The sequence below is a fragment of the Protopterus annectens genome, chromosome 6.part0 (genome assembly GCF_019279795.1).
Source record: "Protopterus annectens isolate FY-2018-M chromosome 6.part0, PAN1.0, whole genome shotgun sequence".
NCBI classification, from domain to species: domain Eukaryota; kingdom Metazoa; phylum Chordata; order Ceratodontiformes; family Protopteridae; genus Protopterus; species Protopterus annectens.
This window is the reverse complement of record NC_056737.1, coordinates 1597968278-1597985287: the sequence shown is the minus strand read 5'-3', so window position 1 is coordinate 1597985287 and position 17010 is coordinate 1597968278. Positions and strand designations below refer to the sequence as shown.

General features: G+C 39.4%; 1 protein-coding gene across 2 annotated transcripts in view; it reads right to left on the bottom strand.

The window, feature by feature from the left end:
- USP40 (ubiquitin specific peptidase 40) overlaps nucleotides 1–17010 on the bottom strand; it is a 3368940-nt gene that overhangs the window by 786462 nt on the left and 2565468 nt on the right. For both annotated transcript variants that reach the window (XM_044075047.1, XM_044075048.1), the window contains one exon: nucleotides 12500–12574. In XM_044075047.1, coding sequence (XP_043930982.1) covers nucleotides 12500–12574 — 75 coding nt within the window. The remainder of the gene's footprint in view (nucleotides 1–12499; nucleotides 12575–17010) is intronic.

Genomic DNA, 17010 nt, shown 5'->3' with positions numbered 1-17010 from the left:
ACACCTAGCTAGCGTGTCCTTCACTTTGGAGCCAAAAAGGGATGATGCTTCAATGGGAGCATTCAAAAAGGAAGACTTGAAGGGGTCCGCGAGGTCACAAATGTGCATCCAGGCATGACACCTCATGACAATGCATAAACCCGCTGCTCTAGCTGCCCCTTCAGTCACATGCGAGAGCAACCTCATGGATGAGTTGGATATCGATTCCAGGGTTGCAAGCTGCAAGGCCACTTTGTCCCTGACCTCATCAGACAACTGTCCTGTGAGTGTCCCAAAGAGTTCACAGATCAAGTCAATCTGGTGCCTCATAAAATGTGCCAAATAGTTCAGGGACCATATAGCAAAGGTCCCTGATGCAAAAACTCGGGATCGCCTCAATGGAATCAGGTTTCTTCCAAGCGTGCTGCATGACGAGCTGGATGAGCTCATCGGCAGGCGGGGTCACACAATAGGTAGAAGGTCGGGTGCGTAAAGCCTGCAGGAACACGGACTCCTCAGACGAAGGGTTTGAGGGCTTCCAGTCACCTTTCTGATTCCAGAAGCAAGAGCCCTCTTCATCATGCAGAAACAGGTCCGCCCGAAGAGAGATGGGAGCCCAGAACCAAGAAAGACAGCCGGTGGACTTGGGTCACACCTCTCTCCGATGAACCCGCCCCCACAGATGGAACCTCAAGCAGGATCAGTGCGGACATGGCTATCAGCACCAAGGACGGAACCAAGAACAAACACAGCTCTGTGCCCTGGGCAGAGTCGTCCAACCCCCAATCCCCAGATTGAGGAAGGACCAGTTCCGCAGGAGCCAAAGACCAAAGGGACAAACTTGGAGCCTGAGTGAGGTCCACTACATGCGCCAAATGATGGGTTCCGAGAAGGACGTCGGAGCAGAAGGCTTCAGAACCGAAATGGTCGGAGTGTAAGAAGGAGTCCATGGGGAAAACAACCCAAGTCTTGTAGGCGGATGGGTCTTAGAAAGTGTGGGTATCCCCCCTGGCTGCCAACAGCTGATCCACAAGATGCACCACGTCATGTTCTGACAGGCTCCTGTTGGATCTAGTGGATACTCCGGATGGAGAGTCAGGTCGGTCAATGAACGGGCTATACATCTGGCCCAGAAATGGGCTATACACCTGGCCCAGAAACGGATCTACAGAAGGGGAGTATCGGGTCCTTGGTGCAAGGTCTGGTGGTACTGAAGTGTCAAGTTTCGAGACCGGGAGTAATGGGGTCAAATCCAACTTGGTTGGAAAAACGCTCGGTGCCAAAGTGGCACTGGGAGACAAAACGGTCGGTTCCAAAATCGTAACTCACAAAGGTATCGAAGGTGTGCCCTGAGAAATAGTGGCCACAGCTGCCAAAGTCATAGTAGGAGTAGTGAGGTCTATTATCGGTGCCAGAGGAAAGACTGGTGCCGAAAGCTGGCACCGGTATCGTAGGTTTTAATATGCTTGGAGCCAACAAGGACAGAGCCGTAGAGGCAGATTTATGCTCCAAGGACAACTTTGGGACCTTTGATTTCACAGGCTTACCCTGATCACCCGATGGTGAGGAGGGAATTGAGTGGGACCTCTTTTTGTCTTTTGTAGGAGAGGTTGAGACATCCATCACAAAAATGGCCTCTAAAAAGGCAGACTTAAGTAACTGTTTCAGTATCAGTTTATTTTTGCGCTCATTAAGAGTGTGTTGACTGAAACTCTGACAAATGTCACAAGGAAGTTGCACCGAAAGATGAGGCACCCCCAAACAGTATACACAATCATCGTGAGAATCACTATTAAGTAACTTTCCATTACATGAAGCACAATGCTTAAAACCTGAAGTACCTTTCTTATCCAACATCTTGCTAGAGACACACCACAGGCAAACAGTATAACTAGTCAGAACTTATAAGTCAAACACAGTTCAAAAAAGCCACACAGTTGTATCACTCTAGTGAAAAGTATAAGTAAAACAGAAACACCTTACTGAAACAAACACTAACAGGCTACGAAAGAAAGGAAAATAACAGCTATGGTACTGAAGGAATACCACAAGGGTAAGGGAAGAAAGGCCGTACCAACAATGGTACTTGAAAGCTTACCAACGGTAACAACGGGTAGAGCAGAGAAGGAAAATCAAGGTCTGACAGAAGAAAACACACTAGAAATACTAACTGCTCAGTAGAAAAGGAGGATATCAAAAGTTTTCCACAAAAAATATCAAATAAAGTTCTACTTAGCTGATAGCTCGGCTGAAACGTGGCTTTACGGCTACACGGCAAACAAGATCGGAGGTAACAGGGAGGAGGGCATTCTGGGTAGAAGCTTAGCTCAAGAGTTTTTGGCTGGCGCGTACTTGGTAAAAAAGCTGACTCAGTTCTGAGGGCTCGGCATCGAACCTATCAGTGATGAATGGAAAGAAGATTAACAACATCAGATGAACTGGTTGATACATTGGATAAAGTTTGTATGACAATTATTTTGAATATCTGGGATGCAAGCACAAATGAATTATTGTACAACAAAATGTGGAATGGATGGGAAATTTTAGGGAAAATAAAGTTTGTTGTGAAAAAAAGGGCTCGAAGAACAGGGAGGAAAATTAAGCATGTATCAGTCAGTTTTATTTTTCTTTTCTATAAGGAAAATGAGGATGTAATGTATGTGGAAAGATTAAAATGCAAATATGTAAAAAGGTAAATAAAAGACCCATATTATTTTTGAAGTTCAGTGCTCTTTTACATCCACCTGAGCTATCAATAATTCAAGCAGATGGGACCTCAGCTTAATATCTAATGCCTCCAGGGTTTATACTGTAGCAATGTAAGAAAGGAAGGAAAGAAGTTAAAGTTAGTATAATATTGTGATCTTGGGCTTCAGGGATGGGGATGTAAGGTGTACTGGTCACATTATATGTAGAATAAAGAATTTCTCATTTTCTTTGAAGGGTGGATGTTTAGATTAATGTCCTTGGTTTAAACTACAGATGAGATTTTTTAAGCGAATATGCCTGAAAAATAAAAGATATAATAATGAGAAGCAAGGATGGAAATTTTTTTTTATATTGTTTTGGACAATCATTTGCTATTGTTTCAATTAGTAAATGCTCTTAGTGGGAGACAAGAAGTACACAGGTGCAGGCAATTAACCCTGAGAATTCTGAATAGAGTATTCTGAGTGAAATTTTGATTATTCCATACAGCTATAATGTAACTATCTGTTTTTCCTCATTATCAACTGCTTTTAATTGCAGACAAGCCATTTGCAGGTGCAAGCAATTAATCATAAGAGCTCTAAACAAACTGTGTTGACATAAATGTATGACGTACAGTGTAATTAACATTTAAAGACACATTGGCAAGCAATTTAGCTCAAAATCAATGAAGTCTGAAACCACGGAAAGTGAATAAGTTACACAGCTGGTTGCCTCCCCAGCATTCTTAACACTCTAATGCATTTACTATAACAGTACATAATTTAATCTATTTAAAGGTAGCCTGTGCATTTTTGCAGAACTAAAAGTTAATGTTTACTGAAGGTACGCAAGCTGTTTTTTACATATAGGAGGAGAAAAGAGATAAGAAAAGAATGTAATTGGTACAGGTGGGTACACAGGCTGTAACATGCACTTTAACATGGGTAATTTTGGAATAAGTAATAACTGTGGGTGAAGGGTCAACTTGAGGGAAGAGTTCTTACCTGGCGGCGTTCATTTTAGATATTTCTTTGATTATGGAACATGCAGATAATAGTATTCTTACAGCCAGGAACATTAATTGGTTGACAAAACTTGTAGTGGAAATTAAAAAAAAAATTAAGCTACTTGTGTATTAGTTGTAAGTTAAAAGAGAATGAGGGTTCTGAAAATCTCTTCATATTTTGTTTGAGGGCTTTCACTAAAACAAAAATTCTTGAAAATGTGACATAGGTTCCATGTGAAGATGAGAAGCAGCAACTACATAAATGATCAACTTGCCAAACATCAGTGTGTGCATCCACGCTAAAAGAAACACACTTTCAAAAGAACTGCCATGTACTGTAAGTGGGAATGTAAATGGCCTTACACGTATAGACAAAAAGCAATGTGCAACGAATTATATTAAGATATGTAGGGTGCAAATACCAGTATTGCATAAAACACATTTAGATAGAAATGAGCATGTGAATTTCACATGGAAAGGAGTGCACGGTGGACATTCAACAAATATCAATTAAAAAGGAGAATAAAAACATTGATTGCTAGAAGGACTCCAGTAGTGATAGAAGAGGGGAAAAAGAGACAATAATAGAAGATTTCTGGTATTAAGTAGTTAATGGAAGAGGAAGGGCATTAAGCTAGCATGTACTTATATTCCACAAAAACTGCTACTATGGAACTTAAGATAATTTTAGGAGAAATAATAAATTTTTAGCAGGGGATGTTATTTATGGGTGGGGAATGGAAGCTGACTTGCAATAATGGGAATGTGTCAGAGGGACCTAGAAGGGAAAATATAACAAAAGAAAGAACATGAGAATATTTGTTATGGATGATGTCAATTCAATACCGAGAACTCAAGACAGAATTTACATATTACAACTCCACGTAAAATAACTGGGATGGCTGGACAGAAATTATATTTTACAGGAGCGTGTGTATATAATTGAAATTGTTGACACACATCCAATAACACAAGATAAAGACGAAGGGTAACAAAGTAAAAATTAGACACTGCTGCTTTCCTATTTATCTGTTAGGAAAAATAGGAATTTAAGGAATGGACAGTGGTAATGGTTGAAGGATTACTAGGAAATACAGAAATTTCTGCAGAAGGGATAGGTAGTGAGTGGGATAAAATAAAACTGAAGTTTAAAATGGAGCACAAATAAAACGGAGAAGAATATGGAAAATAAATAATAGGAATTATTTAGAGAGGTTAACAAAGGTTAAAGTACTGCAGAATAAGGGGAATCTCACAGTACAAGAGGAGGAGCAACTCACATGCATGAGTTTAAAAAGGTTGCTGTTTTTTGTTAGCAACTCCAGACAGCAAAAATGTTTAACACAATGACTTAAGCAGCAGAAAGCAGAGAGGGTTGTAGACAAACTTAGGGAGCCTAACACAAGAAAAATACCCAGAGATCCTATAAAGGTATTAGAGATATTTCACATATTTTATGAAAAACTGTATAAAGCATGGGAATACGGAAGCCAGGAAAAGGCACAAATTGAAATATTTAAGGAAGACTTAATTATGCCAAGGTTAGAGGAAGATGATGCTTAACAAGTAATAACTAATAAAGGAAAAGAGGTTTACCACCATATGGTCGACCGGTGGATGGTCGAGCCCAAATGTCCAAAAGGAGTGCGGGAACATCCCCCATTTGCAAACGCAGATGTTGCGAATCGCAAACTCCCGTCCCCTTTTTGACCCATGTTAGCACTCGTTTTTGGATGTAGAACAGTTGGAAATGTCATATTTGGCATTCTTGCTACATTCCGACCATTTGGCATGCCAGGATTCAGGATTCACTAATTTCATTCAGACATATACAGGTTCAAGCACTATGTGCTTGACCATATGGTGGTAAAACAGGAAAAGATTAGGTGAAATGGTGTTGCACAATCAATCAAATAGGAAGTCTCTAGGGACAGAAGATTTTCCTCTCTAAGGTAGGAAGTAAGAAAGTGGCAGAGATCCATTAAAAGCATTTTTAAAGGGGGGGGGGTACAGGCATCTTGGAAGAAAGGTTGTGGATGGTGTATTACCCAAAGAGTGTAAACAACTCTAAGACCTAGACTTAGATAAATCCATTTCAATTTTATACTAAAATTATAAAGTGCTTTATGTCCATACTACCTAAAAGAATGGCAAAGGTGTTTCCAAAATTGACAGATATGGATCAGTGTGTAGTTTTGTGGAGGGAAGCAAACATCTGACAACATCAAACAATGATGCTTCAGAAGGCAGTACAACGTAAAAAAACACAATTGTTATCAGTGGGTCTTGATGCAGAGAAAGCATTCAATAGTCAGCTGGGATTTTATGAGTAAGGTAATGGCAGAATTTGCATTCCCTGATCAAACAAAAGGGTTAATTAGGGGATATATGAACGGTTATAGAAGCAAGAATTAAAGCTTGGGGTTTCCCCCTCCAACAAGCTGCTTTGGAATTGAGGAACACGGCGGGGTTTCTTTTTTCCCCCGTTATTTGCATTATATTTAGAGCTGTTAGCAAATAAAATACAAGACTCACAAATTGAAGGATATAAATGGTATAGCAATCAACAAAACTTAGCATTATTTGCAGATGATATTCTACACTTAACAAATCCAAAACTAAAGACATGCTGGCATTGTGGAACACTTTAAGACAGTTTCAAGTCTTTTGGGGATGTAAAATTAATAAATATAAAACAAAGGTTACAGCTGCAAACTATGTAACCACACAAGAATTGGTTCAGCAATATCTATATTTATGCAGAGATAATAAGATGTATGGATTAAAAAAAATCTGTTATGGTAGCTAAGAATATATGGGAAGAGACTAAACAAAGGATAATACAAAAAGTGAGAAACCGGAAACTGCGAATTGTGGATTATGGATATGAACAGTAACATACAAGCAGTGAAAATGTTTTAGTTTCTTTAGTTTTTTATATATAGGTCAGACATATTTTTATTAGCCAAAGGAGGCATTATAGATGATGATAAACAGTAGAAGGAATTGTTTGTGAGGGGAAAAGGATGATGAGGTGGATCCTCCCAGTAGGTCATGGCGATATGCGATTACTTGATATGAAGGGATATTTTTACAGATATGCAGTTAAGTTGTCACTACAGTAAAACAAACGATCACTAATCGATGTATTGAAAAAAGGGCTAAAATTAAATGCAATACGTCATAGTATTGTTAAATTTGGCAAAAAAAAAATTGACTCCAACTTACAATACAGCTTACACTTCTCTCCAGAATGATACATAATCAAGGATCTGGCACCTTTTGACCAACATGTAGCAGTAATGGTATTACTGCTGAATGCTAAGAACCTAAACAGGAAACTCCACACCCTTCAAGCTCTCCTCATGCTGGAGAAGATAGGCATCTGTGGTGTTAAAGACGGATGGTTTAATTTTGCAAATAAAGCTCCAGCAGTGCAATGCTTCAGTGCCTTCCACGCAATTAGACCATCATTTGCACAGACACGGGGAAAAAAACATGCAGAGGTTTCGATCTATATTAGCAACAAGCATAACTCCACATTGGTTAAACAGGATGATGCCCTAGAACTTATTCACATGCAAATCACTATACACAAAGTCCCATACCATATCCTAGCAAGATATAGGTCACCCTCTATGCCCCTAAAATCCCATAGAGTGTATCTAGCCTTACTGGAGAAACATGCCAATAAACCAAATGCCGTACTCATGGGAGACTAACTACTCTTCCATAGACTGGGAAACAAAGTACCTCATACTTGTAGGCTCTAAGATTCCCAGACTTCATTAACACAAATACCCTTGACCAGATAGTGTGCACACCCTGTCACTAATATGGAAGAGTGCTGCACTACCACCCCCATGTCACGCCCTCACTGGTGAGGTTGGACCATAAAGCTATCCCCTTTGAAATAAATAATCAGCTGAACAACCCCAGCAAATCCTGTAACAGTTAGGAACTATTCCAAAGCAAACTACATCCTATTAAGCGACAATTTATCAAAATTCACTGCTTCTCCCAGCCCTGATTTTGCAACAACCAAATCAAAACTGTTCAGAGAGACCCTGTACAACCGTGTAACTGGCAGTATAGAAGCCACTGTACCTTCTAGAAGTAAGCCCAAAACAAACTATAAAAACAAACCACATTGGTGGAATCTTAACCTTAATAAGCTATAGTACAAAAGGAAAAAAAGTCATGACTAAAATTAAGAAGAGCAACTCCCACAAAGTTAAGAGCCATCTAATTAAAATAAACAGAACACTAAGAGGATTAATTCAGTACAACAAGGCTAACTACAAGGTCAAGACAGCCTCATAAACTAAAGAAAACCACAAGATATTCCACAGCTATGTCCAAAATCTCAAAGGCAGTGTACACAGTGTGCCGAACTGGTGGTCAGTGGCAACACCTTCACAAAGCACAGTGACATAGTGAATTTGCTGGCTGACAAATTCAGCTCGAACTTCATCCCCTGCCTCCCTCCATGAAATAGCTACTAACATACACCCCCACCCAACAATTGACAGGAAGCAGGTCCTGGTGGTGCTCATTAAGACCAAAAACACAGTGACAGCAGGCACCAACAATATCCTGGGATGCTTATTTAAGCATAAACCTGAACAGTGGATGGGAAATCAGAAATTCACCACTGATCTGGCCACCATGTCTCTGACAGTCACAGGCAGACAGTAATGCCCAAACTAACATGTCCCCCCACATAAACTCTAGAAACTTCCTAACAAACATACCCCTCCTAATAAATGCCTATGATCCATAGGGACATAACTGGGTTAGATTGCACAGCTAGGCTTATCAAAGCCCTGGTGGTCGTTAGTCTAGTATATAACTATGAACCTATTATTAGTCAGGAAATCTTTCTCTTAAACGCAACTGATATCTAAGGTAACTCAACCATGTCAAAAGAAGTTATTGTTCCACTGTACTCTGCTCTGATTAGTCCAGTTATGGAGTAAAATGTTTTTGATATTTACCTGTCTATATATATAGCACAGTTGGAATTGATCCAGTACATCTTAACCCAAAGATAACAGATCTAAACACCTTTAACTACCAAGTTAGGACTGAAGCCTGACTTGGTAGTTAAAGAGCAATGTCTTGTATTCTAGTACAGAAAGGACCAGGCCCTTCTTGATCTCTTAAGACAAACAGCCCCTATGACACCAAAACTAAGATCTTAAATCTCCTACAAACATTAAATAAAACACTCTGGGAGGACAGTTTTATTACTCAATGACTGACTCATCTCTGGTATAAATTACTCTCATGTTAAACAAAGTGTAAACCCCCACATCCTTCAAGACTAACACAAATGACTGGACAGGAATCTGCAAATTCATCTATAGCCAGGCCTGCTTTGCCTTTATAGAAGCAGGATGCACATCATGAGGGTTCATATCTGTAAAGCACAAACTTTCTTATGACTTACTTGCCTTGTAGTTCCTATAAACTAAGGGTATGTCTATCAGATGTCTGTTTTTTATTTTCTTGACAAAATCTACAGAGTCAGCCTTGCCTACATATTACTGTTCCAGTAGCTGCTCCTTACTGCAGACATCAACATCACTGCACTGACAGTTAACAGTGTGCTTATCAACTTTAAACACACTTCTGGTCTATCTGCCCACTGCTTTCTGATGCTTCATCCAGGATATCACAGACTGTGTTCACAAACTTCTCCTTGATATTTAACAAGATGTGTTTTGCAACTTATAGCCCTAAATACCAGCCCATCGAAGGTGTGGTCCAAGTTATGCTTGAATAAGGTTAGGGATAAAGCCTGCTTCACATGGATGGGAAGCCTTTCCAGAGGATGGGAATTCTCTTAACAAACATACCTATCCCTCCAGGATCCTACTTGCATTGCATTCAAAGTTCAAATCTTTAGACTGAGTAGTTCTGATGCTAGTGATGAGCAAAACGTCCATCAGAGTGAGACTCAAGGATGCCTTGTATGCCAGGCACAGATTGCCTTTCAACAGTCTGTAGAAAAAAGAATATAGAGATAGAGCTTTGAGGTGATCTCCACAGCACATTTTGTTTCCACCCTGTGTAGTTTTTATGAGGAATCTTTGTGGACATTCCAGCTGCTGCTATTGCCTGGTCAGGTATATACCAAAGGGGGCACTGCACTCAATGAAGGGTCTGATGAGGGATGAAAATAGAAGAACAATGATCTAGTTGGACTTAGATGCCATGCTCTTATAAGCTGAACAGCACAGAATGATTTCCTTACACACCTGGACACATGTTGGCCACAAGCCAGGTTACTATCCACATGCATCCCTGACTCCTTGACTACTGGATTAACTCTTAGGTATGTATTATTAATAAAGTAGTTTCCAAGTGTGGCAGACTTCCCAAAGGGTACTATTATGCATTTCTTGGCACTGAGTTTTAATCTGCGACTCTGGCACGTGTCATTTGTTTGTGTTAGTCCTCTCTACATGATGTTAGGGTCTTAGGGCACTGGCTTTGACTCCAATAAATAGATGCCAAAAAGGAGCGGGTTAAGCACAGAGCCTTAAGGGGCTCTGCTAGTGATTGGCCTCTTTGTGGAGGTGGTCTCCCCATCTTACCCTCCAGGGTCTTATCTGAGAGCCAGATGACTATTCAGTATGTAATGTAGGTTAATGCCTAATTCTGTGTTTGTCTACAATGTCTGAATGGGGACTGCATCAAATTCCTTAGTCAGGTCAAGGTTGGCAGTAAGCACTGTTTTGCCCTCATCCATTGCCTTGGTGACTTTTTCAAAGAAGTCTACCGGTTTAAGCAGACACGACCTGTCTTTGATGAAGCAAAACTGGGTTGGATCTTGTGTTTCCTGTGTGAATATTAATCATATCAGTGATAATTCTTTTCCATGACTTTGCATATGATACTAGTCAGACTTATGGGTCTGCACTCTCCAAGGTCAGTTGATGGATAGCCCTTGTGCAGAGGGTTAACCTTTGCAGTCCTCCATTCACGTGGCAAAACCTTGTTTGGAATCTATGGTTAAAGAGCAACTCCAGTGGCCCAAAACAGATCATGTTTAAAGGCTACTTAGGAGGCATCCTGGGATGTTATCGGGGTCCACAGATGTGGAGTTCTTTCCCTTAGACAGCATTTTTGGGACCTGTTCTCTAGTGACAGTAGGGGAGGCTATGTTGGATGGCATTACTTGGGGGCAGCTGAAGAGGGGGGTTAAAACTGGTGTTGAATTTATCAGGTTGCAGATTTGTTGCATCTTCCAGCACTGTGTAAGTGCTGATAATTGGGCAATTCAAGTACATGGTTTCTATTTTCATAATCTACCCTGAGTTGTGCACCTCTGACTTACTCCCCTATCTATATAAATATAGGTACATATATCTCTTTTTTAAGTTTTGCTTTTGACTCCGGACTCTGATCAGACAGTGCTCACCAGTGAAAGTTACAGTTTTGGCTGCACTCATCCAATGGTTCTCTTGTTTCAGTCACACACAGCAGGTCTCTAACCAGGGATTTAACAAAGGGTATATAACAAGACTTTTGGGTTTATGACCATTTCCAGTCCTAAAAAAAATAAGCATTTTGTGCAAACTTCCCTCCAGTGAGCGAGACCACACATTACTACTCAACAAGTAACACAAGTTCCATTATGCCTGATTCTTCAGTGTCATTCTGTTTTTCAGAAAACTACTGCAAGCAAAAGGTCTTGAATGCACATGGAATTAGTTGTGGAAATACTTTCCTAAAGAGACTGGTTACACTGGGATTCTTCTGTAAACCCTTGCAGCTTCAGATTCTGAACTACAGTGTGCTCACTGCATCTTCTCTCTATGAATTATGTATGTAGTTAATCATATCATAGGGGATGCACACAATTACTTATCACTGCTGATAGAAATGTTTTTTTTCCAGTACATGATGCTGCCATTGGATCAAGTCCATCCATCCAGTCACTGTGAACAAACACAGAGCAACAAAACTGAACCATATACATATGAACAGAAACTAGCATATCACTTCTCCTAACTCCTTACCTCTTATTTAGTATGCAGTCGGCCTCTATACAAGTTCCCTGCACTACTGTTCTGAACATGCCTTTTCATACACATACACACATACACACACACACACACACACACACACACACACACACACACACACACACACACACACACACACACACATATATGTATGCAAAAACTCCCATATTGGGTAGTGTCTGAGCTATGCAGGAAGGGGCTATATACTCCTGCAGAAAATGGGCCAGGGTGAAGATCAGTTACAGCAATATCAGAAATCAAAAACATATCACTGTTTCCCCACAGTGTTAACTCCATCTCAAAGATGAGAGATTCGCTGGGCCATTTTTTTCTCGATTATGCAGATATCTAGTAATAACAATGGTATAACTCAGTGGTTACAAAGCCTACTTAGCAGTCCAGTGATTTGATTACTGTTACCTGAATGACTGACTGCAACTGTAGTTTATAAAGCTCAGTAACTCAATGCACAAACAAAACTAAATGTTACATACAAAATACATTTTGAATGCACATCAGAAGTTAAACACAATAAACTACTTTTTTTAGTAAATGACATTTACTAAAACAGTTAATTTTGTTATACAGAATACAGTCAGCACATTCCTGGACTGTTCATGTGGATTTCATCAAACTAAAATATACCTCAAAGGGAACTTTGACTAAAGTAAGGAACTAATATCACATGAATTTAAAAGTGTCAATAAAAAACTAAACAAAGGAAGAGCAGTTTAAAGACAACCTAATTTTTCTAATAAACAATTGTTTAGTACTGATAATGCCTTACCTTAGGAGGAAGTCGACCTTCTGTGATAAAAATGACATCTCCTGTGCAAATATTCAGTTCCTTTAGTGTGGCATCCTGCAATACATACCATCATTTACTTTCTTGCAGCAGCACTGAACACAAATTGCTTTTATTTGGGATATCTGAGAAGTATACTACTTAGGTTAAATCACTGAAAAAAACAAATATTAAGTATGGACAGGTTATTTAATTACGTGCCTTAGACTATCAGCTTGGACTGTGTTTCAAAATGATTTCTGGACTAGTTCGCTTAACATTACCAAATAGATGAACAAAAATTGAAACACATAATTGAAAATGAAACAGCATTCCAAAAAACATGTATATTGTCTATACAGAGATTACTCATATAAACATAACAGGTTAACAGTAACAGACACATCCAAAGAAAGGAGCACTATAAACAAAAGCATTATCTTAACAACTAAATAAGGAAATCAATGAAAACAGGAAATGGCAGAAGTATTATGAAGCAGCACCAGAGGCTCAGCAGGTGGAACACTAGCCTTTAATGGGAAATTGGAGGGAAGTGGGGTCTTTCTCCAGATATAAAGTCCCTAAACTAGTGTTCCATTAGTCACAATGTGCTGCAGCATTACAGGGTGCTACACTCCTAAACATGCCAGTCTTCAGATAAGACAAAAGTGATGGTCCACCTACCGGAGTTAGTGATAGCTTGTCAGAATGTTAAAGACCGTATGGTAATGAATGAAAACAGTAGGGATAGCTTTATTTAAAATAATCGCCCATTAAAAACAACTTTTAGAATGACCAAATCCAAAATCAATAAAAACATCAGACGCTATCAGTTCAAACTACAGAAACAATTTAAATAAGAGAGTATTGTACATTTTTTTAATGTCCTGATCAAGTTACTATCATTTGTATAAATATCATGTCACATCAACCCACAAATTAGCTTGCAAGCCTCGGAGAAGTAGCCCGGATACAAAAAGCAAATGCCAACTAAGGCAGACTGGCATAGTACATAAAAGTGAAGAGAACTAAAACTCAACGAAGTCTAGTAGCAAGACAGCAAATTAAACAGAATTCTGTACACAGGAAAAGAGCAACAGAGCCAGAAGCACTTTTAGACTGTACTTCATTTTTGTCATTTACTGCCGAAAAACAAAATGTTCCCACATGACATGCAGAGCAGATGCCATACTGGTATTTGTATAAGAATTTCTTGTGATGTTATGAGGTACAAAACAAAGGTTGCGAGAACTTGTAAACAATGTACTTAAATTACTGATTTCCTATTTTACTGTATGTACAGTAGAACATCTGTAAGTTGACCAACCAAGGGACTGTAACAAACTGGTCAACATACAGAGGTGGTCAACATAAGGAACTAGGCCTACTGTACTGATACATACATATATTTTACTTTCGTGTATAGCTTTTATTAGAGAATATCATACCAAAATTATACATAATCAAAACACAGTAAAATCATACATACAGTATCATACAAAATCAATAAATTTATTGTTTTTTCATGGTTTAATCATTCTTTCTGAAAAAAGAGTCAGTCTTGGTTTGTTGCTTATTCTTATTACAAAGGTAAGTGGAGAAGGCACTCTCAACACTGGCTACACCACTCAGCATACCTGGGCATTTTTCCACAGCAAATAACCAACTGCATTATCAGTTGACTACCATCCTCTTCTTTTGGAGTCTCTGCAATTTCTGTGTCATCCTCACTTGCTTCTTCCACTTTATCAGCTGCTTCATGCACTTTTACTCTGGTATGTACTTCGGTCAAAATCGCTTGGAAAACTGCTTCTGGGTCAGGTTCATTACAGGTTGCCACCTCATCATCCACTGCAACAAAACCTTCAAAATCTACTCCTTCAAATTTTGCTATAGGAGATGGATTGTCTGAAGAGGTCAAAACATTGTGCTCTTGGGTTGTGACAAATCCAACTTTATTGAAACACTTCTGTATAGTTTTTAGATGAACTTTATTCCAAGCAGAACTGATCCAGAGGACAGCATCCAGAGTGTTAACTGATGCAGCGGGTGAAGTTACTTCCACAGGCAGACCACAGGTCTGTGTTTTAGTAATGACCCACTGCAGGAGATGGGCTCAGTAGTCCTTTTTAAATGTTTTAATGATGCCTTGGTCACAAGATTGGATTTCTAAGGTAGTGTTTGGAGGCAGAAATTTCAGTGTCAAGTTGTGAGATGATTCACTTGCGGGTGGCCAGGACAGTTGTCTACTGTCAGTAGAACAAACAATTTCTTCTTCATTTCTCTGTCGATACCCCTTACCCACTCCTCAAATAGGGCACCAGTCATCCATACGCATTTGTTTGATCTCCAAGTGACGGGGAGATCTTTGGGCTTCAGGTTCTTGAATGAGGGTGGCTTTGCTGATTTACCAGTCACCAAGGGTTTTAGTTTCTCTCCGGCTGAGCTAGCGCATAGCATTTTCCACAAATATTTTTTCTTGGTAAATTTCTCCCCCAATTATACATGCTCTTTACCTTTCACTCTTTTACCAAAACCCAAAATTTATCATACTTATATTATACATTTTTACTAATAATCTCTAATAGTTTTTATTTATTCAGTTTAACACCATGTACAAATTTAAAGCAGCAACATATACCACTGTATTACTTAACCCTAAACCTTCTTCCTCTTTATTCACACACAAAACACTCCTCTTTTTTCTAGGTATAATCTAGAACCCCAAATAAAAGAAAAAAAAAACTTATCTGCAACAATTCCTTTTCAAATACCGTTGTTAACATAAATATACTTACTAAGTATGCTCTTTTTCCCATCAGTACTGAATTTATCAAAACAGCAGTATGGTTTCATGCCAGGAAAGAGCACTACAGATGCAATGTTTGCTCTGAGAGTGTTGATAGAGAAGTACAGAAAATGTCAAAAGGAGTTGCATTGTGTTTTTGTAGGCTTAGAGAAAGCATATGACAGGGTGCCTAGAGAGGAGTTGTGGTATTGTATGAGGAAGTCAGGAGTGTCAGAGAAGTATGTAAGAGTGGTACAGGATATGTACGAGGGTATTGTGACAGCGGTGAGGTCTGCGGTGGGAGTGACGGATGCGTTTAAGGTGGAGGTGGGGTTACATCAAGGATCAGCTCTGAGCCCTTTCTTATTTGCAATGGTGATGGACAGGCTGACAGGCGAGATCAGACAGGAGTCCCCATGGACTATGATGTTTGCAGATGACATTGTGATCTGTAGTGAGAGTAGGGAACAGGTGGAGGAGACCCTGGAGAAATGGAGATATGCTCTAGAGAGAAGAGGAATGAAGGTCAGCAGGACTAAGAGAGAATATATGTGTGTGAATGAGAGGGTGGATAGAGGAATGGTGAGGATGCAAGGAGTAGAGGTAGCGAAGGTGGATGAGTTTAAATACTTGGGGTCAATAGTTCAGAGTAACGGTCAGTGTGGAAGAGAGGTGAAGAAGAGAGTACAGGCAAGATGGAGTGGGTGGAGAAAAGTGTCAAGAGTCATTTGTGACAGATGAGTACCTGTAAGAGTGAAAGGGAAGGTTTACAAGAGGGTAGTGAGACCAGCTATGTTATATGGGTTGGAGACAGTGGCATTGACAAAAAGGCAGGAGTTTGAGCTGGATGTGGCAGAGTTAAAGATGTTAAGATTTGCACTGGGTGTGACGAGGGTGGACAGGATTAGGAATAAGTATATTAGAGGGTCAGCCCAGGTTGGAAGGTTTGGAGACTAAGCCAGAGAGGCAAGATTACGTTGGTTTGGACATGTGCTGAGGAGGGATGCTGAGTATATTGGGAAAAAGATGCTAAGGATGGAGCTACCATGTAACAGGAAAAGAGGAAGGCCTAAGATAAGGTTTATGGATGTGGTGAGAGAGGACATGCATGTGGCTGGTGTGACAGAGCAAAACGCAGAGGACAGGAAGAAATGGAAAAAGGTGATCCGTTGTGGCGACCCCTAACGGGAACAGCCGAAAGATGATGATGATGACTGAATTTATCAAATAAACATTTTTTTCCCCTGAATGACAATTTATATGTTCTCCAGAACAGACCAGTTTTATTTCATGTATTGTTTTCTCCCCACTGAATTCTACTTGCATCTTCATTCCCAGAATAAACTGAACACAGAAAATTAATTTATTGTAAAATATATACCCCTTATATTTACTACATCAACTAAACCTTTACTTTTCTCTGTATTTAAAGGCATCTCTAGTACCTCTAGAAACTAATTTCTGCAAATTACTTCTTTTATCCAATTTTTTTTGGAATTATGTCATTTGCATAAGTTAATAGAACTGGCATTATTAAACGTTCAGGTGTTATATACCTTAATTTTGTAATTTACTTCACATACTATCACATTTATAACTAATGCAAAAAGTATGCAACTAATTGGGAATCCCTGTCTTACACTAATCTTCATATGCATCTCTTGGCTTAACCAGCCATTAACAAGTATTCTTTTATTACTACTACATGTTGACATATATAATTTCT